The sequence below is a fragment of the Musa acuminata genome, chromosome BXJ1-1 (genome assembly GCF_036884655.1).
Source record: "Musa acuminata AAA Group cultivar baxijiao chromosome BXJ1-1, Cavendish_Baxijiao_AAA, whole genome shotgun sequence".
Lineage (NCBI taxonomy): Eukaryota > Viridiplantae > Streptophyta > Magnoliopsida > Zingiberales > Musaceae > Musa > Musa acuminata.
In genome coordinates this window covers 3,428,548-3,451,240 of record NC_088327.1, presented here as the reverse complement: position 1 = coordinate 3,451,240, position 22,693 = coordinate 3,428,548, and the positions used below count along the sequence as shown (strand labels likewise).

Here is a 22,693-nt window from a genome sequence, read left to right as displayed (position 1 = left end):
ACAGAAAGAAATTCTCAACCAAACATCTAAAGTTAAAAAAAACTATTGAAACTTTAGATTTACGACGGAGAGAGTATAATCATGTATACTTGATAAAATAATCTATAAAAATAATATAAAATTTAAATTTGTCAAAAGAAATGATTGAAGCATGATCCCAAACATCAATATAAATAATTTCAAAAGGTTTAAAGCATAATATGAAAGAGATTCCAAAAGAGAGTACTTTTATTGCTTAAACATGTATCACAATGAGATATAATGTTACTGTTTAAGGATGACTAAGACACGATGTCACACATCACTTGGAGCTGCGACGACGGAAGAGTAGACAGTGGGCTTGGTGATTTGTGTAACTGATGGTCACTCATAATGTAGGAGAGATTTTTGCAACAATGCAGGAGAGATTTCTGCAGCGAGATTTTTACGACGATGGGAGAAATATGCAGCGATACCAGAGAGAGTTGCAGTGATTTCTGCAGTAATGCAGGAGAGATTTCTGCAGTTATGCTGGAGAAATCTGTAGTGTTGGAGATAGTTGCAGTAATGCTTGTGGCAGTTGACGGCAAGGCAGCGACGACGGCTGTGATCGGTGCAGATCACAGCTTCCAGCCGAGTTTGGTGGCCGGAAGGGCGGCAGAGTTTTTAGCGAAAGACTTCGGTTGGTAAGGGAGCAGCGGTCGGCGGTAGAACAGAGGCTGCGACTGTGCACCTTTGGGAGCATTGCACACGGAGAAGAGAAACTCATAACCGCTGCAGTTCTGTGAGAGGTTGCGGCTTGCAGTTCTGTGAGTGGCTGCGGCTTCAAATGCCACAGTGCACGTCGGGTCGGATGCAACTCGACGAGGCGGAGAAAGAGTTCAAGGGAAGGAGTCGCCGAGGCGATACTCTGGGAACCCGTGGCAGTTGACGGCGTGGCCGGCGCTCTTGTCGGTGACGACGAAGGGTAGACCGCCGGTCTTTAAGGAGCGGTGAAGCTGCTCATCGGGAGGATGAGGGTAGAGACTGTTGCGGCAGCAGGTGAAGACAGCTACCGTTCGCCAGGGAAGTGCTACAGGGAAAACGACCACCGCTGAAAAAGTAACGGTGGGAATCGCCTCCTGTGATCCTGCGGTGATAAAGATCGACCGAAATCGGAGGAGGAGAAGAGGGGGAGGAAGCTGTGGTTGTTGCCGATCGAGATGGGAAAGGGAAGAATCGACCACAGGAGCAGGTTATCGAAGCAAGCAGTCGCAAGACAACCACCGACTCATACAGGAGAAGAGATCGTCGCGGTGGCACTCATCCGGACTCTCGACAGGGAGTGCAATGCTGGTCGTTGGAGCAGCAGAGGAGGCCGGTTAGAAGCCTTCGAAGCTCCGACCGGAGTGGTGGCGCCGCTGCTTGAGGGCTGTACAAGTGTAGTGGGAGCGACGATACCATTGCACCACGCTGAGTTCAGGACTAAGTAACTTCCATACCTACGGCATGAATCAGATGGGGGTGATCAGTGGTGTTAATATACCTGTCACATGGAGGTTATACATTGTTTGATTTGCTACCTCTTACGAGGCTCGAGATTTAGGTACGTGGCATCGAGGTGGTGCTAGGAGATTGTCCACGTGGATCCATGGTTCCAACAATGAGTTTACGTGTCGGTCACATGGATCTAACATGCCAACGATAGAAGTTAGCGTGTGGGGCATGTTAGACCGATGCATACGGGGACGTCGACGTGTCATAAAATTGGCCAATTGGATCCATTTGAATCCATTGTATTCATACTTTATAGTCAATTATTGAACCAAACCGGTCGCGATACTTTTGGCCGGGCCGGCTGACATGATCTAATTTTATACTCAAGATAATATAACAACCTATCGCATCAAATTGGATTTGCCGATTCCTTTCACGAACACAAAGCCAACCAATTGGGTCCACTTCAATCCATTCTATTTATAATTTTGATTCAATCATCGAATCAAACCGGTCAAAATTGTTTTGGCCGGATCCGCTGGTTTGATGTAATTTCCATTGTCGACACAACAACAATGTATCACATGCTTCAGTCCTATCAATTCTTATCACTTCGCATACATCAGCTTTTTATTTTCTTAAAGAAGTAAAAATAAAATTTACGTGAATTCTATTAATAATGTACTGATAAATCTACTGTATCAATACTCAAAAGAGACGGCGACCAATTTGCTATGCCCCCATTTTTTACCTCAATTATTGTCATGTCAACTTCCTGCACCGTTCGGAGTAATAAAGCTGCCCCACCCGTGACCCAATAGTAGGTGTGCAGTAAGGGATCGGGACCCACCTACGACTGGAGCTCGTCTTTTTTTTTGAGTCGGGACCCACCTCATGAGTCGAATAAGTCATCTTAGATCGCTGGATCCAGCTCAGGTCCAAATTGATATCTCATGTCAAGAAAATAATAATAATAATAATAATAATAATTGAGTAGGAAAATCCTTTGGATTAACAACTTCAATCACTATATTACCTTATTATTATTATTATTATCATTTTTGTTAAATGACTTCAGGTCATTGTGAACATATGACGTGTGTTTGACCAGAAGATCCAATGTTCCCTTTGGTCAATAAAAATATATAAATTTATAATAATAATAATAGTAGGGATGCCGACATCGACTGTCTGTAGTCCACATTATATAGGCTGCTCAGTTCACCACCTCAGGCGTGTCCTCGGCGGAAGACGCGTGCAGCAGAAGGGATGATGAGAACTCGAGCGGTTTTCCTGTTCCTTGGATTCTACATCGGCCTGGTGGCCGGTGACTGGAACATCCTGGGCTTCATGGGCAGCAAGCGGGAGGAGGACACGGCGGTGGCCGCCGGCCGGAAGAACTACTGCGAGAGCTGGCGGATGAACGTGGAGCTGAACAACATCCGTGGCTTCGAGGTGGTGCCCGACGAGTGCGTCGACTACGTCGGCAGGTACATGACCTCGACGCAGTACGAGGTCGACGTGCAACTCGCCGCCGAGGAGGTCATCCTCTTCCTCGCCCACACCTTTCAGCTTGGCGGCGACGGCAAGGACGCGTGGGTCTTCGACGTCAACGACGTGCTCCTCTCCACCGTCCCCTACTACCAGCAGCGCCAGTTCGGGTATGCTCGCCTGCTTCTTGTTCTTCATCGCCAGTAAAGAACTCACACTTGTGGGAGAGCCGACATTCTTTTGGGGTGCAGAGGCATGAAGAGAAACGCAAGTGCCTTCGAGGCATGGGCGAAGGAGGCGGACGCCCCAGCCGTGGCTCACATGGTGCACCTGTTCCACCATATCAGGACCCAAGGATTGAAGGTCTTCATCCTCTCCTCCAGAGCTGACTACCTCAGAGAAGCCACCGTCGACAACCTCATCAATGTTGGCTACCATGGCTGGACCGAGCTAATCTTAAGGTCTGTGTACAGTAGTTGTCTCCTCGGCATCTCCTTTTCTGACATGCTTTGCAATCTCATATATCGGTCACGAGCCTATTTTGTACGTGTCGTGGGAAACAATATTAAGTCGTGGCCTTGGGGTCGACGTGGCTCGATTTGGGTTCGGATGACGGGAGATCTTCTCAGGATGGCCTTCGAGTCTGCAGGGTCGGTCTGATGCGGTGGTCTGATCGGGACGAGGTCACCATTTCCTCCGGGAGGGGCTCCTCGCCTGGACGCGCAGTGGGAGGTGCTCCGTCTTCATTCCTGCATGCAGGTCGGGTCAGAAAGCTCGACCCGACCCCTCCGACGATCAAGTTAGAAGATAGTGACAGGAGAATTCTTTAGCTAAGTGGTGCTTTTCCCTCCTCTCCTCCTTCTTTTCCCTACTGAACGCGAGGGTATTTATAGGGAAGGTTACCGTTGCCCGACGCGCCCGTTGGCAGGGAGCGAGATCGTACTCCTGGTAGCGTCTGACAGCGGTATTGGCATGGCGTGAAGGATTGGGCCTAAGCAGGACGTTAATGCGCCTCGGCCGGCGTTCTGGTGCGTTTGACCAGGTGTTGTCGGGTCGATCGAGGTGTGAGGCGTCATCTGGGACAGCTGACGTCAGCCCGAGTCTTATCGCAATTATTATCCCCATCAGTACAACAGTAATCCGATTCCCTACGAAGAACATAAGAAACGTATAATTATATAGTTTCTTAGAAAATGCATAATAATTAAGAATGCTCCTTGGAGAAGTACCCTTTCCATGCAATAAAATATGGTTCTTGGGTTTCCTATATGAGTTGTCAGACTCTGTTTTTGTTACTCAGGTATTGTCATCTTAAGCTAATGGCATTGCTGCAACATATGACCCTCAGGTCCCCGGAGGACAACTATAGTAGTGCAGAAACATACAAGGCAGCAGAAAGGGAGAAGTTGGTGCACGAAGGTTACCGCTTGTGGGGGATTGTGGGGAGCCAATGGAGCAGCCTCGGTGGATACACCACAGCAAGGAGGATATTTAAGCTCCCAAACCCGCTCTACTATGAATACTGATGTCTTCAGTCACTTCTTCCAGCAATAAATGAGCCATCCTTATCCTTCATCCTCAAAGATGGAAAGGATGCCTTGTAGTTCTATGATGAACATCGAAGCCTCTTTTAAGCCTTCTAAGTCTTGATGCATGAGTCATTGGTTAATCTCTCATGAGCAAATTAATGTGTGGAGTTTATAATAATAATTATGTCATTCTTTAATATGATATAATTCACATTGAGAGTCATATCTCAATCATAAACCATCATCTTTTCTCGAGTACCATGCTTCATTTTCTATTAAATACAAGATATGATTTTTCCTATGAGGTGTCACTCCCTTGTACAGTGTTAAAATTCATCCGAAGTTATCGATCTCACTACTATTATTATAATTAATATATTTTTATTACTATGAAAGATATCTATATTCTTCTGTGACCATACATTATAAAAGAGATCTCATATAATAACAATATGGTAAACCTATTCATTTACTTAAACATAAACCCCAAGTTTTTCTTTTTACTATTTTCACTCCGGGCTTATTGTATTTTGAGGCAATGAAAAATTTTAATTGACTTAAGCGTCGAAGAATAATTATAAAAGAATTCTTCATCATCTTTCTTATATTTACAAAAAAAAATCATTGCTCAAAATAAAGATGATTCGTATAGAATAACTCTGATAAACTAAAGAATATGAATCCGATCGACTTGCTTCAAACTAACACATATTAACAATACATATCTAATGATCAAGAGAGACCCATTTATCATATACTATTATATTTTTATTCGATATTGTTGATGCAACTATTTACTATTTCTTGATCTAATAATATTAGAGGCCATCTCAGCTAAAATATTAAAGTTTATTCCCAAAACCTTGAAATAAGCATTAAACTTTGTTTATTACTTACCTACATTAAAAATGTGCTAATCTCTTGGATTAGGTTTGTCCTAACTCAAATTTTCGTCTTTTGTGTAGCCTGAATTGCTATTATGGCCCATACAAAAGAAAACTTATTTGTCTCGTTCTTATGTGCCACAGTTATTATTGTAATTATGTCTTGTTCTTAATTGTTTTTAGCCCATTACATGAAAGTTTTTTTCTACGTGTTTGTCTCGAGTGAGAGGAAATAAGTTCGATGAACCAAACGTGCATCATAATCTATACAAAAATATCCATCACAAATTAGTGAAACCTTATATTATTAGACATCAATTGTTTCCTACCTTACTGAATGATTGACATTCATATCTATTTGTGGTTAGAAGCAACCCAATTAATGTTATAGATAGTGCATAGTGTTGCCCAACACCTTCAAGATAAATGCTTTTTGGTGGGTCATTATATTATTTTTTTTGGAAGATAATTAAGATGATTCCAATAATATATAAAATCCTTTAGAGTGAAGGACCACATAAAGAATAGGGTAGGTGGAAAAGACGAAAAGAAATCTCCAAATCAAAATTTGTGAAGAGAAAATATACTAATATCACATGATTACATATGATCAATAATACAAAACATTCCAAAAACCTAATGATCATTGATGTTTCAATAACTCCAAACAATTAAAATGATGTTTATTTTTAAACTTCATTCTTGGTAAAAAAAAGAAAAAAAATTAAATATACGACTTTCTTTATTATTTCAACATAAGAAATAAATGAAAGAATAAAAAGAGACAACAATGATCACAATACCAAGAAAAAAAAAGAATTGTATGATAAAAAGGAAAGAGAAAATAAAATACATCACTTATGTTTTATAACAAAATATAATTTTATAATTAGTAAGTAGAGCATAAAAACACTTAGAAACGTTATGATTATAAACACATAATTATTCGAAACATCTAGGAAATTGTCATGTCTTAACAAAAATACATAATAACAAAAGAGACTTTTTTTTATTAATCAATATCTTCTTATATTTGTTGTAAGGATCCAAAAAATAATTAATTTAATTTTAATAATTATATAAATGATAAAAATATTAAATTTTAAAATTAGAATATTATAGAAAGCTATTTTTTTTATTTTTTTATATCGAATTTCTAAGTCGGGACTCAGCCTTAAATAAACGGCTACGATCTAATCATCAAGGATGACGGAGGCATCGTGGTCGTCGAAGCGAGCGTCGAGTCCTTGCGATTTCCGAAAGGGTAACCTTCGCACCTGTCCGAACGACAAATCTCGACCATTGGATTGGAATCAACCTCGCATTTTGTCCCTCTCCATTTGGGTTTCTCTTCTTCGGTTCCTCCCAAAGTCGGCGGCGTCACCTCTCATTCTCCTCTCCTCTTCCTCTCTGCGTCTCCTCCATTATCCCGCAGGGTGGGATGGATTCGGACGAGGGGAAGTTGTTCATCGGCGGGATTTCGTGGGAGACCTCCGAGGAGAAGCTCAGGGAACACTTCGGGAACTATGGGGAGGTCCTCGACGCCACCATCATGAGGGATAAGACCACTGGCCGCCCCAGGGGCTTCGGATTCGTCGTCTTCGCCGATCCCTCCGTCCTCGACCGCGTCCTCCAGGACAAGCACAACATCGATGGCCGCAACGTGAGCTTCATCACCTTTTCTCTCTACTTGTTTTCCTTCTCGGATCCGTAGGTTTTGGATGTGTTTTGCTTGGATTTGATGTGAAAATGGGTCCGTTACTTAGATCTGTGGATTATTTGGCAAATTCGTGATGGTTGTGGAGTTTCAGTTCTTAGGTTTTGATGATGTGAGAAATAGGGTTTTGACGTGTGGTCACTACTTATACTCGTTAAACTTATTAACGTTGTGTTTTTATTCTTCTGACAAAAAAATTAGCGTTTTTTCTTTGTGTTCTATGGTTTTGTCTCAGTATTTTGGACCACGAAATTGTCACGATTTGCTAGTGGTCTTTCTTTTTTTGAAAGTAATATCAGATGGTTTATTTGATCTTTCAACAATTTGGGATCTCTATCATCTTTCTGGAGTATATGAATTTTTTTTCTTGTATTCTGGTGCACTTATTTGTATGGAGTTGGATTATGGGTTACCTCAATTAGTATATTAGAGTGACATACGAAATTTGTTATAAACTGATTTTAAGGTTTGGTTCTTTCTCATGCTTAGCTGTTTGATGTACTGCTGGAACTTTCTTGGTCCATCTCTTGCGTTTGGCATATGGATTTTGTAGTTCATTTATATGCTTGAAGTTGACTACTATCTTGAGAGTTTATTTTTGTTTTACGCTTATGATTAGTTATGCTTGTATTGTGCTATCTTTGGAGACATGCGAAGCTAATTGGTTCTTGCTATTCATGCCTTTTATAAATTTGACGTGTGGTTTCTGTTCCTGATATTGTTTCGAAAATCTGGCAGTAAGGGATCTTTGTTTGGGATTAAATTCATGATGATGGACAAAATTGATAGGATATTTTGCCTCCTATATAGTGACATTTTATTTAATGGAAGACGATAATTATCAAGAGAGAACTTTTGGATGATGAGAAAGAGGTGAAGAAGATTAGAGAAATAGAACAAAAACTCGAGAAATAAGTGACTGTTAATTTCAACAAGGTATCATATGTTTGTATACTTTATCGGGGTGGTGGGGGAAAGAAGTTAATCTTGCTACCTTAGAAAATTCTTCATAAAAGATGACTACCAAGAATACGTTCTATGTTATATTAATATAATTTGATGTCATATGTTTTTTGTTTACTTTTGAAGATGCAATTTTGTAATGGTTTAGTTTGTGGGAGAAGTTACAGGACATTACAGAAAGACGGATCATTTTAATCTTTTTGTCCTTTCTTTATATCTTGCATTATTTTTCTGTTGGCATTCTCTGAAAGGTTCCTTTTCTTTTGTGATGTAGAAGAGTATTGGTGAAATCTTGATACTGCATTCTTTCTTATCTGTTGATGTCCATAGTATCTTTTTTTCTGTACTGCCTGATTTGATCACCAGGTGGAAGCCAAAAGGGCTCTTTCGAGAGAAGAGCAGCAAACATCTGTCAGGTCTGGGAACCCCACTGTCGGGAGGTCAGTGGGAGCAGGTGCTGGTTCAAGCATCAGGTCCAAAAAGATATTCGTTGGAGGGTTGCCACCCACCCTGACAGAAGATGGATTTCGTCAGTACTTTGAGGCCTACGGCACTGTAACTGATGCAGTTGTGATGTATGACCAAAATACCCATCGCCCTCGAGGCTTTGGGTTCATCTCTTTTGATTCAGAGGATACTGCTGATGAAGTTCTTCTCAAGCCCTTTCATGATATGAATGGCAAGCTTGTGGAAGTCAAGCGTGCCCTTCCAAAAGATGCAAATCCAAACACTGGTAGCGGCCGATCAATGGCCAGTGGGTCGTATCCGTCATATGGTGGTTCTAGTGGTAACTCTAGCTCATATGATGGTAGGTCAGATGCTAATAGGTACATGCAACCTCAATCAGGAGGCGGTGGATATCCAGCTTACGGCTCCTCTGGCTACGGTGCACCTGGTTATGGGTTTGGAGCAGCAAATAATGGTGTTGGTTATGCAGGTTATGGTGTTGGGGGCTATGGAAATGCTGCTGGGGGGTACGGTGGACCTCCTGGGACCTATGCAAATCCTAATGCTCCTAATGCTGGTTATGTAAGTGGTACCCCAGGTGGTCAAAGGAACCTTTGGGGTAATCAAGCTCCAGCTGGTTATGGTTCTGCAAGCTATGGTGGAAGCACAGCCTATGGTCCAGCCCCCTCATGGAATTCTTCAGCAGCCAGTGGAGGATCTGGTGCAGCGCCAACCGGCCAAAATGGGTCCTCTGGTTACATGAATCAGGGTTATGGTTACGGTGCATATGGAGGGTCAGAAGGGCCTTATGGTAACCAAGGTGGCTATGGGTCTGTTGGTGCACGCGGTAGTGGCGGTTCAGTTGCCAATCCGTCGGGCAACTCAGGTGAACAAGGACCTGGATCTGCTTACATGGGTGGTGGGTATGGAGATGCTAATGCAGGTTCGGGTTACCCAAATGCATGGAGGTCTGACCCTTCACAGGGAGGGCCGTATGGAGCATCTCATGTGAATGGGCCCCCTGGTGGTCCAGTTAGTTATGGAGGTGGTTATGGTGGTCCACAGGGCAGGCAAGCCCAGCAGCAGTAACTGCAGAAGGATTTCAGTTCCAACTGGGTATTCATGAATGAGGGTTGGTTTTCTTATTTATGCAGCTAATGCCTCTCTTATGAGCTTCTTGGGCCATGTCTGGCGCATCGCAAAGAAAATCAAACTTCATCCCGGGTTGGACTGCTTGATCTCAGTAGTTAAACTGCAATTCTCTTCTCTTCGTAGTATAAAATAAGTATTAGTTCTGAGGAGTAGTTGATACCTCATATTACTGTTTCGAAAGCTTCCAGTTCTCAAGTTTGGCGTGATTAGTTGTGTTTTCTGCTTTTCTAGAAAATTTATGCCCTAGCTCTGCCTCTAGTTACAAGCTAGAGTAGCTAATGGACCATTTCTATTTTGTGTTTTGGTAATGTAGTTTGCTAATATATCTGTGGCATTGACTTTACTTTTTTTATGAAGCAACTTGGTGGTAGTACTGGGAATATCTATTTTGGTTGTTATCACCGCCAGCTACTATGTCTGTTCTCTTCTTGTGAGTATTAAGTGTAAAGATGTGTTATTTGCCTAGCTTCCAGATATCTGGCAGATGCTGTAGAGATGTATTTCTATCAAAGTAGCATCAGTAGCTTTGACTTAAAGAGTAGGGACATACAGAGTAGTGGAGACTACTTTATGATGGAGTAAACTGTTATTTGAGTAGGGAACATGCCAATCGTAGTAGTACTTCAGATATTTGTCAATGGCATAATCGTTTCTTCCCTCTATGCCTTTTGTACAGGCGGCGCCGCATATGAAATTGCCTCCCACTCTACCAAATGAAGCTTCTTGCAGAGTAAGGTGCAAAAGCATTGAGGAAGCTGTCACATGCTTGTGGTGTTTATTGAGCCAGAACACTTAAAAACATTGATGGTTTGATGTTTCAGTTATATGGAGGTCCCTTGGCTCGCATGAGATGCTGGTGGTATGTTAGAGATGATATACATCCATCTATGAGATTTTTGGATGCATTTTCTCTATTAACGTGAGATTTAGTAAATAATTGTTATAGATGGTCACCGGTCATGAAGTAGCTGGTTTAAGTTGAATTCTGTGAAAACAAATAGGCTATCCTTGAAAAACTTGATATAGGAGCATTGCTTATTCAATAGTTTTGATCTTATTCCGTTTTAATTTCATATAAATGTTAAGAATGATAGTAAGTTATGGTTCAGGTGCTATTTATTAACGAGTTATATTTTCAGATATCTGATCTAACAAGTTATTGAAGGTAGAATAGTAAAGCCAAGTTGGCATTAAGATTTTCAACATTAGATTAATGTTTCTTAAGGTGACAACATATTTTTAGGTCTATGCAATGCATGAATTGGTTACATTCTCTAGATATTGTGAAGTTAATCTGTTGTCTATCCTGTTGTGTTAGCAGACCATTAAGAATCATGAATCTTGCCTTTTGCAAACCGGCCACAGGCTAGCGCTAGTGTCAATGATGTTCAATGCACAGCAGGTCAGTCAACCTATGATCTCCATGCAATTCATATAGCTTTAGACTGCAGTTAAACATAGTACAATCGATGAGCACATATTAGCATGTTTCTGGGTCTTCTTTAGGGCGACCTGTGAGATCATTTTTCCAATTTCAGAAATGTTGTACGGTCCACTACAAAGCTAGAAGTTTGGATTCCAATGTCACTAATCTTCAATAACTTGTTTTTTTTTTATCAGCATTTTTCAATTTCATTAGCACTATTTGTTCTTTAAACTTTTCTGATCTCTAGCAGACAGCTTAATAGGATTAGTTTTGTGGTTAGTTGACCAGGCAAATTGTTGGTGGAGGTTGGCAAGCTGCAGACCAACATCCTGTAATCAGTATGGTCTTCACCTGATGACCCGTTCCTCTCTCCCATTAGGAATGCAACAATGATAATAATGTCATGATATCCCAACTATTTGGGATTTTGGTTATATGAATGTTTTATCACGAGTTTTATATAAAGTTATTTTTAGTTAAATTAGGTCTTTTAATTACAATACCTATTTGTTTCCAGAAGATATGTCCATATAATGTTAAATGATTCTTTTTATTTTATTTTACCCTTAGCAAGCAACTTATTCTGAAAAGCAAGCGCAATCAACACTAATGTTGTGTTTTCGTCACCTTGGCAGCAAATGAATTCCTCTCTTAAATCATTCTTCCTCTTCGGATTGTATTTATTTCATCAAGTTCCTGTTTTTTTATGCAATCTAAATATCCATTGCTTCACATGATTAGTCTCCCATATGTTTTGATTGTTGCACAATCTGATCTTTACAATAATATCATTTGTTTTGCATGCTCGAATCGTATTATGGTCTGAACCATATCTTTTTACAAAAATATTGGTAGTTGTTGCTAATGATATTGTGAACTTTTTGGTCTTTGATTAATTTTCAATATTTGCAAAGAAAATATCTTGAATTTAGATATATTAAGATGTCAATAGTTTGGTATCAGAGTAAGTTGAGCTGACGACTAGTTTGATCTAATTGGTAGATGGGGGCATTTTCAAGTAGAGAGGAGCTTCCCAAGCCTCACTTTTTTGTTTTTTTCGTGTATTGTAATTGACAGAGCGAGAGAAGTATTAAATTCTGATGTGACCACTATCAGAATTCCTTTGCGCCTCAAACTCGATCCTTGTAGTCTAGTCATTCTGAAGGGAAGATAACACATCAACAAAAACATTCATTCTTTTCTAAATGCAGGATTACATCAAAAATACGAGAATAAACAATAAATGAGGTGATCGGGATATGTTTTCGAGACGAATTAATTAGATTAAATACGAGCACTCGAATATTTTAGGGACATTATCTTCTTTTATGAAATATTTTTGACAGTCGGAGTACATTTTCGGTGCATTCCTTTATCAATTTTGTCGAATCTGATGATACATGTATCGATTATGTCATGGAATTAGGACAACAAAATGGTCTTTATATTAGGATAATTAGAATCCTCGTTTTCTTCTATTTACACAGGCTGTTCTCCTTTTTCTCGCAGCATAGTAAACACCTAACTGTGAGTACAAACAACTACTACCTTTACCTCCTTTTCGGCAAATCAAAAGCCCTCTTCAAGAATCGGTTCGCGACGTCGTCGTTCCGGTGGCACAACACCCTGAGCACCGTGTTGGGATCGGATCGGTGCCACCTGCCGGTCGTCGGCGGCATCGGCACCCGCTCCATTGACCTCCCCAGCCCGCTGGCTTCGCATGCCATGATGCTGAACTCCTCGACCAGCTTCTCTGTGGGCAGGCACATCAGCGACACCACCCCGTCCGACACCGCCGCCTCCTTCTGCACCACCTCCTCCGACAGCAGCCCCTCCCCGCTGGTGCAGAATACCCGCTTCAGGTTCGCTATGTCCTCCGCGATCATGTCGTGGTCCGTCCTCGCGAAGGCTCGCCCGCTCCCCCCGGCCAACAGCACCATCAAGAAGGCCTCGAAGGAAGCCTTCATTATCTCCTTCACCGCCAGCGGCTGCGCCCGGTCCGTGAGCACCGAGACGAGAAGCGACAGATTCTGCTTCAGGATCCGGAGGGTGGGCCGTATGCGAGCTTCAGCTACGCTGCCGACGTACAGGGAGTCGTAGAAGGACTGGGATGAGTCGAGGAAGATGAGGCGGTTAGCGGCGACCTCGGCGACGTGCAGGATGGCGGCGTGGACGGTGGAGCGGGCCAGGTCGAAGTGGGTGGGGCCGGCGGCTCGCCGCCGCGATAGCATGGGAGTGCGAGGAGACGGGGAAGGGCCGGGGCGGGAGAAGAAGGAGAGGGACTTGTCGATGGAGTGCAGGACGCCGAGGAGGTAGTGCAGGGTGTTTAGGCGCACGTAGAGTCGCTGGGTGCCGCGGCTGGCGGTGGGGCGCGGGTGGTTGGTGATGTCGCCCGCACCGCCAGGCATGCGCACCGGGTGGAAGCTGCGACGGTCTATTCCCGCTTTGCATGGAGCGTGGAGGAGGCCAGGGTCGATGCCTGCTTTGCATGGGGTGGCTGCCTTCTTCCATAGTTGCAGGACCATGGAGTCCTGGTTGCACCTCGTTAGCTGCGGGAGCGCCGGGATGTAGCTCTGCTTCGAACCTGCAGCAGAGCGTTCGGTGACCGTGATCATACTCTAATTGTCCCGTCAGAACAAAGAAGCCATTACATACCACATGATGCAACAAAAGAGATGTAGTCCTGGAACAGAGAATCCAAGCCATCTGCAAGCTTCTGCACCAGTTCATCCCTTCCTCCCACTTGGATCTCGAAGAACTCGTCCACCGTCACCTTGGCCAGCTTCATCAGATCCACTGCAGACTGTGCATATGGCTCTGACTTGGACTTGGGGTTCCAAGTCTGTTGCATCGCAAAATTAACATGTATTGGTGTCAGATGCACTCTACAGGGAGATTCTTGATGATAACCATGAACCACTTACCTCTGTCTCTTTAGCTCTGAATACACACTCCCTTCCCATCCTGAGCCTCTCATCAATCCAATTCTTCATGAGGTTCAAGATGACGGAATCCACCTCGAAGGAGATCATCTCCCCCATGATCCTCTTGCCGCCGTCTTCTGCGTCGGCCGAATCCTCAACAGCCATTTGAACCAGCTTCTTCTCCAGCTTCCCCGCTGTGTGCAACACCCTCACCAACTCATTCGTGAGGCCTGTGACCCTCTCCAAGTGCTGCTTCAGCACTATGCCGAAGCAATGGTGAAGCGTCACTGCTGCCACTACCGTCGGAACAGGATGCCACCTCTTCAGTATATGGCTGTAGTTCTCCTTCTCAAACATGGCCAGCTTCTCTGTTTCTTTGGCGAGATTCACAAGTGTGTCGTTGGGGTCCTCGTCTACTTCCACCACCATGCTATCGATCTTCCCGTTCTCGTTCTCAAAGATCTGAAGTCATTGGCTTGGCTGTCAGAATTCAGTCACAAAGAACACACAGGTCTAATTGAAGGATCACATTCTTCGTCACTGACCTTGGTGAAGGTACTCTTCATGGAAGTCCTTATGTAGTGTTCGACGCGGTTCACCAAGGAGAATTTGGTTGAAGCTGGAGTCCCAAACTCGGCGAACACCCCGGCACCTCCGGTGATCGAAGAGTCCTCGCTAATTATCTTTGCCGTCGAGAGCGCCAACCGGAGCACGTTCTCCATCATCCCGATCGTGACCTTGTCGAACCAGTCGTGGTACTCGAGCAGTCGCTTCTCCGCCCACCCCTGCATCGTGGCCAATGCTGCCGACAAGGCCCGCACGTACCCGGGCTCCCTGTCGGGCCTCCTGGCGTCGTTGGCCACCTCGACGAGCATCGCGAGCGCCGCAGCGATCAGGTCCGGCTCCACTTGCCCGGTCGCGATGTATTGCTCGAACAGGACCCAAGTGAAGCACACGTTGTGGATCATCCTGTTGATCCCGAGGATGCTCCATGTCTTCTTCATCAGCTCGAGCAGCTCGTCGACCTCGTCGAGCACGACGGTCTCGTCCCGGAGATCGAAGATGGAGCGGAGCAAGGCTAGGTATAGGTACTCGTTGAGGGGGAAGCCGTCGGCCCAGTGACACACTTCGACGGGAGGCCCGATATGGGTGCGCCATGCGAGGGCCATGACGCAGTTGCAGAGGGTCCGCATCGTTTCCGAGTTCTTGCTAGTGTCGATGGGCCTGAGCTCGCTGGCACTCACGATCTCGCTGAAGCGGGCAGCGGCGGTGTTCATCCGGTCCAGGGGAATCGAGGGGTGTAAAATGAGCCCTGCCTCGAGGACCTTGAGCTGCCTCCGCTGCCATACGTGATACTCCTGAGGGTCGTTGAATTCGGACGGTTTCAAGTGGCGGAGGAGTTCGAGAGGGAGGATGATTGCTTCTGCCCTTTTACCCGCCTGATCAAGAAGAGTCGTTCGATGAATTGATTGCAGGCTCATCAACATTGATTTCATATGCATCATGTTGGCGATGCACAAGCAGCGGATGCATATGGATGCAAGGAATCATGAGGGATTCGGGGGGGACGACGAACCAACCTGGCCGACGAGGGTGCGCACGAGGGTCTTCCTGAGGCGGGTTTCCCTCAGCTCCGTGACGCCCATCTGCTGCCGCATGATCTCGGCCGAAGTCATCGGCCGCTGCTTCACCTTCCCCGCCGAGGAACCAGCGCCACCCATCGCTCCCCCGCCCCCGCCCAGGCTGGACATGGCCGGCGACATCGCAGGCGATCCTAAATGCGTCATCGGGCGCATGTGGGCGGCCCTCCTCGTCCTCAGTCCCAGGGCTCTCTTTATCCGGCTGCTGACCGCCATGTTCGCCCCGCCTCCGGACGACGGTCTCCCGGCAGCGTCACCAGCCGCCGCGCCGGTGGCGGTGGTCTCAGAAGGATTGTGGTAGGCCGGGGAGCGGCCGCCGAAGCCGGGAGAGGAGCGGCAGGCGGTGAAGAAGATCTCGTAGGCGGTGGCGCGGAGCTCGTCGCGGCCGAGTTCGTCGAGGCGGCCGAAGGGCCACTCCAACTCCGCGCCGTCCTCCTCGGCGTCGTCGACGAACGAGCCCGCGGAGAGGCAGCGGCGGCGGCGGCCCATTCGGCGGCGGCGGCCTCGGGTCCCGTTTGCTTGTCCTTCTCTTGGGAATCGGGCGTTGGTGGTGGTGAGGAGGAGGAGGAGGAGGAGGAGGCGCAGGAGCTAGAACGAGGAAAAAGGTCGGTAATATTTCTCTCTTTTTGCTTCGTTCTGTTTGAGCTTCCCTTCTTCGTTCGTTAAGATCCCGTGGACTCCCAAAACAGGGCAACCGCGTGGCATCTATTTGGTGGCGAAAGCGGCAGGCCCACTTGTTCCAACGCACACTTCCGTTAGTCTGTCTGTCAAAACGGCGACAGAAACAGTCCGGACTTGGGTCGAGTGATTTCAGGGATCCGAAATCACTCCACGGCCGTTTAAAGTCCGACCCGAATATAAATTGGTCTTCGGATTCGCCGTTCATACCAGACCCGATTTATAATTTTTTGTGGATTTCAAATATTCTGTATTTTCTCAAATATAGATGATTTCAACCTATTTATATGATAAAATTATTATTATTATTATTATTATTATTATTATTATTATATATATATATATATATATTATCAAGGTTATCTTCATTTGTTGGATACGGATTGAATTAAATATCCAAAATTAGATTGGAAGCGTTCTCGATGAATACATATTTCTACGATACTTAAGTTAGTATTACGACGATCATAATTAAATGGTGTTGTAATGCGATACTATGTCAATTTTCATCCTAATTAATTTTGAAAATTTAATATAATTCAGTAAAATTAAGAAAAGTGGGTCATTTGGGAAAAGAATGAATGGATCATCCAAATTCTGATAAGCTCCCCAAAACTCTCTAAACCTGTAAAATCTCCTCTGATGTGTGAGATTGGAGAGGGTTTGAGGCAACCCTTTTCAGGCCCATGATCCATTTTTTAGGTTCAAAAATACCATTTTGCCTTACAGATGTGTCATGTTGCCTGCTCCTTTTTCCTTCAAATATGATCGATAGAAAGTGATTCTAAAATCCATTGGCACAACTTTTCAGACCCTGTTGAGTCACAAGATTGCTTTTCATTACAGGACTGAACTAATACTGTGTGAGTGATGGTTGGCCTTTTAGCTGTGTGAGTGATGCACCACATAATACTGCTCCAATTTCATTTAATTCATTGACTTGTTCACTTGTGGATCTAAATTCCAGTGAGGCATGGATATATAATTGAAGGGTTGAGCAAGTCTTCTGTATCTGCATTACCTCTTTACCATTCTCGATTTTTGTGAGTTTTCCTCATGCAATATAGTAAGACCTGTACTGTATTCAGATGCATAATGGAGCTCGGTGTGAATTCTACACCATCCCCATGACAGGTTTGATGGATAGTTTTGACACAAGGCATCATAATTTGAAGGTGAGTAATGTTTAAATCAAGGTTTCATCTTTCCATTCGAGACCCATGTATATATAGGTCCTTAGGTGGTATGAGTTCTTTCTTATTCGAAAAAGGTAAATATAATATCGTTATTTAGTTAAAACATCCGCATTGAATGTATCCTCGATATCTAAGATGCTTACTAACTTAGTTCATAAAGATTTTGTTTAATTATCACAAGTATTTGGGATTGATATAAAGGATGGGCCTAAGTACAACGATAAGATTGTTCGTTTAAAACATGAAAGATCTTTGAGTTACGAAAATTATCTATTTAAATATTTTTTTAAAAAAGCTATGTATATTGATCGTTGGTTTGAATTATAAAAATATTTTTTTAAATATTTAAAGATAAAAAATATATATTAATATTTTTTAGATCCCGTATTGATAGGAGCTCGTGCGTATATCTATCGTAAGTATTTGGGATTAAAATGATCCTTTACCCTTTATAAACAAAGAAGAAAAAAAAAATCTGTCGACAGCTTTCTTTGATGGATTATTTTTAATCTGCGTTGTGCATTGGTATTTCTAATAAAAATAGTCACCGATCGAATTTAGGATTTCCAAGTATCAGATTTGAGATGATTAGCAGCTGTTGATGGGTATATTTTTGTGGTACATGTTCATTATTCATATTCAGAAGCAGTGAGTCTCCAGTAGGACAGTATTAATGACTATTCCACTGCTGGCTGCATACTACATGTACTAGTGATAAATAATATAATAATTCAATACGTACTTAATACAACGGTCTATTATTAGTTGGATGTTAAAATTCTATTGTTAATTTTTTTTAATTAATTTACCAAAAAAAACTATAGTAATAAAGTTACATAACATCTACGTATTTGGTATTTACTAGGATATATCTTTTTTTAAATCTTGATAATGTCCTTGAATCGGATTGTTTGAAGTTCATGGGCCAGTTTGATCCAATTGAGGTAGGGTCAAATCGAAGCTCTTCGGATCGGATTAAGTTACGTCGGATATACAATATTCTAGTTATACTCAAGGGGCAATCGACTTAGATTCATTCACAAAATATATTAAAAATATATTTAATTTTTTATATAAAATTATTTTAAATTTATCTAAAGTAAAAAAATATATATATTTTTTTTAATCATATTTTTAAATAATTATTAATTTTTAGATAATTAATTATATTAAAGTATCTAAAAAATAAAAAAAATATATTAATTTTAAAATAGGTTAGATATCAAGTTTAACTTATTTTAATTTCGAGTGTGATTAAGTCAATATATGAAATATAGAATTTTGTGATTAGCTTTCTGATAAATTTAGGATAATTTCATTAAAAATAATATATTTTATAACATATTCTATGAATTAGTGTAACTCAAGTATAATAACTTTTTTTTAGATAATTTAAGATAATTTTATACATAAATTAATATATTTTTAAGGATAACTCGAGTTTTTTAGTCTTATGATGGTTTTAAGATAATTTTATATACAACTAATATGTATTATATGAATTAGTGTGATTCAAGTGTAACCCAAATGTAATTCAAGTATAACCCGAGCGTAAGAATTTAAGATAATTTTATATAAAAATTGATATATTTTAAAAAATAACTTAAAGTTTTTTAGTTTTATGATAAATTTAAGACAATTTTATATCAAAATAATATATATTTAATATGTTATGTGAATAAGTATAACGAATTTTCTAAGTAAATTATGATGAGGCGAAAGCAAAAAAAAAAAAAGGAGTTGAGGGAGAAAGAATAGAAGGATAAAGTGGAGGAGGATGAGATGAGGGGGTTGAGGGAGATGGATGAAGCAGGAGGCGAAGATTGGTAGGAGTCGACAGTGGAAGCGGAGGAGGAGGTAGAGTGGGAGGGAGGGTGAGGAGAGGAAGAAAAAGAAAGCCAACGAGGAGGGGAAGAAGGTGATGGAGTGGGTGGAGGAGATGGGAAAATAATTACAAATAATAAAGAGATTTTGGTAATAATTAAATATGTGGGCGTCATAGTAAAAATGAATTATTAGAGATTTTTTTTCAAGAAATTATCCAATTTTTTTTCCTTGTAAGTTTTGCTGCCATTCTATTTGAAGGGTTAGTAACCCACACTAAAGTTTCTTGAATGGATGTATCTTATGGTATTCAGCTTGTGAAACTCAATTTATCAAAAAAAATATATGTCATTGCTAGAATCTAAAGCATCCATTAATTCTTTTAGGAGACATACAATGTTATTCCAAAAGTTGGAAATATCTTTTTGAGAGTGAGATTGTTAACGTTTTTTACTATTTTTTTATTACATTGATTATAACAATATAAATATATTTTAAAAAATATTTAGATCTCAAAATTAATGGGTTGATTTTAGAAGTAATTTTGATCGTGATTCGGTTTAAATCGAAATTAAATTGGGTTGGAATCGAAATCGAATTGGTCCGACTATTTATTGATTTCAAATAAAATCAAAATCAACGATTTGAATATGGTTTCTAGATTTTTTTTATTTATTTTATTTTATTTTGATTAAATAAATAAATAAAAATAAATATAATTTTTATTTAATTATTTTTAATTAAAAAAAATAAAAACAATCGATGTTTTGAATTGGAACCATCGATTTCAATTCTAGAATCAACCCCTATATAGCTCGGTTTTGATTCCCAAAATTTAGGAATCAGAATCGTCAATTTTGGAATCGAAATTATTGGTTTTGAAACGCAGACTCTATGAATAGTGTCAGATGGTTTAAAAACAATTTATAATTATTTTAAAATATTTAAAGAAAAATATGATATAGGCATTTTAAATAATAATTAAAGTTATAAAAATAGATAAGTTTATATTATAATATATCATTTATTTATACATAATATAGTTAAAAATGTTGAATCTTGGATTTTGATGATGAAACCAATTGATAGTATTTATGATTTGATCTGTATTTTGAGTGACGTAAGAAGCTTTGATCAAGAAGAGATAATTAAAATAGAAAGAATCATGTTGGGCCGAAAACATGTCAGAATATTGGACATTGAGCCAAAGGATCGATCGACATATCGGTAGAAGGTTTCGGGCCATGAGTTCGGGCATCAGACTAAGAAGAGCAAAAATTACGCCAAGGAAATCGGAGTTGCGGAGGTCAACTGACCGATTGAACAACAGGTCGCAAGAGAGGATGACGTGCCGAAGAATCGGACGAAGCGTCGATGGATCAATGACATGCCGGACAACATGATTCATGCTTTGTAATAATTATTTAGATCGAAGTAAATTTTATTTATATAGGATTAACTACGATAGTAATCAAGGCATAAAACAAATGAACTCTCAAAGTCAAGAATGAGATATCGTTGGGAGTTCGAGAGTTCGTCGGAAGTCCAAACGTTCTTCAGAAGTCCGAATGTTCATCGAAAGTTCTACCGGAATTGACCGAGAAGTCTAGGAGCTTGCCGAAGAAGCTCGTCGGAACTCGTCAAGAATATCATCATGAAATCCGGGAACTTACTGGGAGTCCATTGGAACATTGTCGAGAGATCGTCGGAAGTTCGTCGGAAGATCACCGGAAGCTCATAGGAAGAAACCTAGGCTTACGGACTTGTTTAGCTTAGTAAATGTCTTAAATTTCATAGTTAGCACATAATTGGGATTGGAATTGAGTCAACCCAATTAGGGGCCAGTTGAGCCTATGTATGTACTATGTTGGGTCCAATGAAAGGCTCAAACAACGACCAAACAGGTGGTACCGTAGTGGCACAATCTTCGAGACCATGTTAGGTGGTGGTACCGCCCATACATAGTCTCCAAGAGACTGTCAGGTGATGGTATCGCCCGTACCCGAAATTTTAGGGATTTAAATTTTAGCTCCAAGTTTTGAAGTTATTTAGGATCTATAAACACCCTAGCTATTCTTACGTAGAGAAGGAAGAAAAGTAAACAAACAAGCAAGACCTATAGTCGAGAAAAGTAGATAGTTTTAGTACTAGTGACTGTTCAAGAGTACTGGGCTACACATTATCAAATCCCTATTAATAGGTATAGAGTCCCTTATCCTAAAATTTAGTTTCAATTCTAAAGAAGAGTGTAAGGGAAACTTTGTAAAAAGGAGGTGTAAAGATTCTCTCCTGAGCCTGCAAAAGGAGAATATAACTGTAAGAAGGAGGTTGATCTTCGCCTATTAAAGGAAGATCGTTAGTGGATACCGATGACCTCGATGTAAGAGGAATCAGTGAAGTGGATGTAGGTCACGATAACCGAACCACTATAACTCGGTTTGCATTTACTACAAACTATCCTTCTTTACTACATTTACTACAAATTGTCCATCTTTATTCTCACTGTTCTACTTTCTCGTTACATGCTTACGTAAGTGTTTTTAAGTTAAACATATTTTCGATTGATTTTAATCGTACGAAGAATTTTTGAACCGACGTTTTTACCGTTGCATTAATTCGCCCCTCCTCTTAGTATCGATTTATTCCTAACAAAAAAAAAATGATCAAAGATTTACTGGTCATATTATATTAAAAAAAGATAATTGAACTTTTTTCATGTTCATATATGCACTAAAATATTGTATAAAGATTGTGAGATAAACTTTATTATCACCTTTCTTTTCTTTTTTTTTCTTCTTCTTAAATACTCGTTATCAATTGACACCTTCGTTAAGAAGATATATTCAGTAAAAATTTGAATCCTCAATCTTAACAAGTTGATGTGATAAAAAACAGGTTGGATGTACTAACACTATGTGAATGTTTTAATCCATGAGCTGTAATAAGTAGATCTGATATATCATTATTAAATAAATATTTTGGTATAGAAAATAATCATAAAAGTAGATTCGTATGATGCTATGAATTACAGGATATATTCTTGATTGCTATATTGTGTTGGAGGCAGAGAAAGGAGAGGTGGATTCCACGAGGGAGAGAGAGAGAGAGAGAGAGAGAGAGAGAGAGAGAGAGAGAAAGAGAGCATTTACTCAAGATTGTAATGAGTGGGCATTGTTGGTTGGATGTTGAGGTTCTCCGCAAGTAAACTCAACGCGCTTAAAGCGCAAGAACTCCATGCAGGAGGTCCCCACCACACCTCTCTCTCTCTCTCTCTCTCTCCCTCTCCCTTGTAAGGGTTTCCAGCATGACAATCTCGTAACACCAAGGGACATTTTCGGTGGGCGGTTGGAAGCGAAGAGAACGCATT

The 22,693-nt window shown here is 41.3% G+C and overlaps 3 protein-coding genes across 5 annotated transcripts; 2 read left to right on the top strand and 1 right to left on the bottom strand.

The window, feature by feature from the left end:
• Positions 1–2,680: 2,680 nt before the first annotated feature.
• LOC135610251 (acid phosphatase 1-like) lies at positions 2,681–4,580 on the top strand. 2 transcript variants are annotated; one of them, XM_065104615.1, is made up of 3 exons: positions 2,681–3,116; positions 3,198–3,407; positions 4,295–4,580. In XM_065104615.1, the coding sequence occupies exons 1-3, from the start codon at positions 2,725–2,727 to the stop codon at positions 4,470–4,472; spliced, it is 780 nt and encodes a 259-aa protein (XP_064960687.1). In that variant the 5' UTR covers positions 2,681–2,724; the 3' UTR covers positions 4,473–4,580. The 2 variants fall into 2 exon arrangements, with proteins under 2 accessions (XP_064960687.1, XP_064960626.1); XM_065104554.1 differs by having other exon boundaries at positions 4,247–4,580.
• A 2,108-nt stretch (positions 4,581–6,688) lies between these two features.
• Positions 6,689–10,776, top strand: LOC135582975 (heterogeneous nuclear ribonucleoprotein 1-like). 2 transcript variants are annotated; one of them, XR_010486066.1, is made up of 3 exons: positions 6,689–7,022; positions 8,406–9,710; positions 10,315–10,776. XR_010486066.1 is itself a non-coding variant. In XM_065104353.1 (2 exons), exons 1-2 carry the CDS (start codon positions 6,801–6,803, stop codon positions 9,573–9,575), a joined length of 1,392 nt encoding a protein of 463 aa, XP_064960425.1. In that variant the 5' UTR covers positions 6,689–6,800; the 3' UTR covers positions 9,576–9,981. The 2 variants fall into 2 exon arrangements, 1 of the variants encoding a protein (XP_064960425.1); XM_065104353.1 differs by lacking the exon at positions 10,315–10,776 and having other exon boundaries at positions 8,406–9,981.
• Positions 10,777–12,550: 1,774 nt separating this feature from the next.
• On the bottom strand, positions 12,551–16,252 carry LOC135610215 (protein unc-13 homolog). The gene is made up of 5 exons (XM_065104469.1): positions 15,569–16,252; positions 14,534–15,427; positions 13,989–14,450; positions 13,720–13,906; positions 12,551–13,648 (listed from the first exon to the last, which is right to left on the bottom strand). The coding sequence occupies exons 1-5, from the start codon at positions 16,115–16,117 to the stop codon at positions 12,615–12,617; spliced, it is 3,126 nt and encodes a 1,041-aa protein (XP_064960541.1). The 5' UTR covers positions 16,118–16,252; the 3' UTR covers positions 12,551–12,614.
• Positions 16,253–22,693: the final 6,441 nt, after the last annotated feature.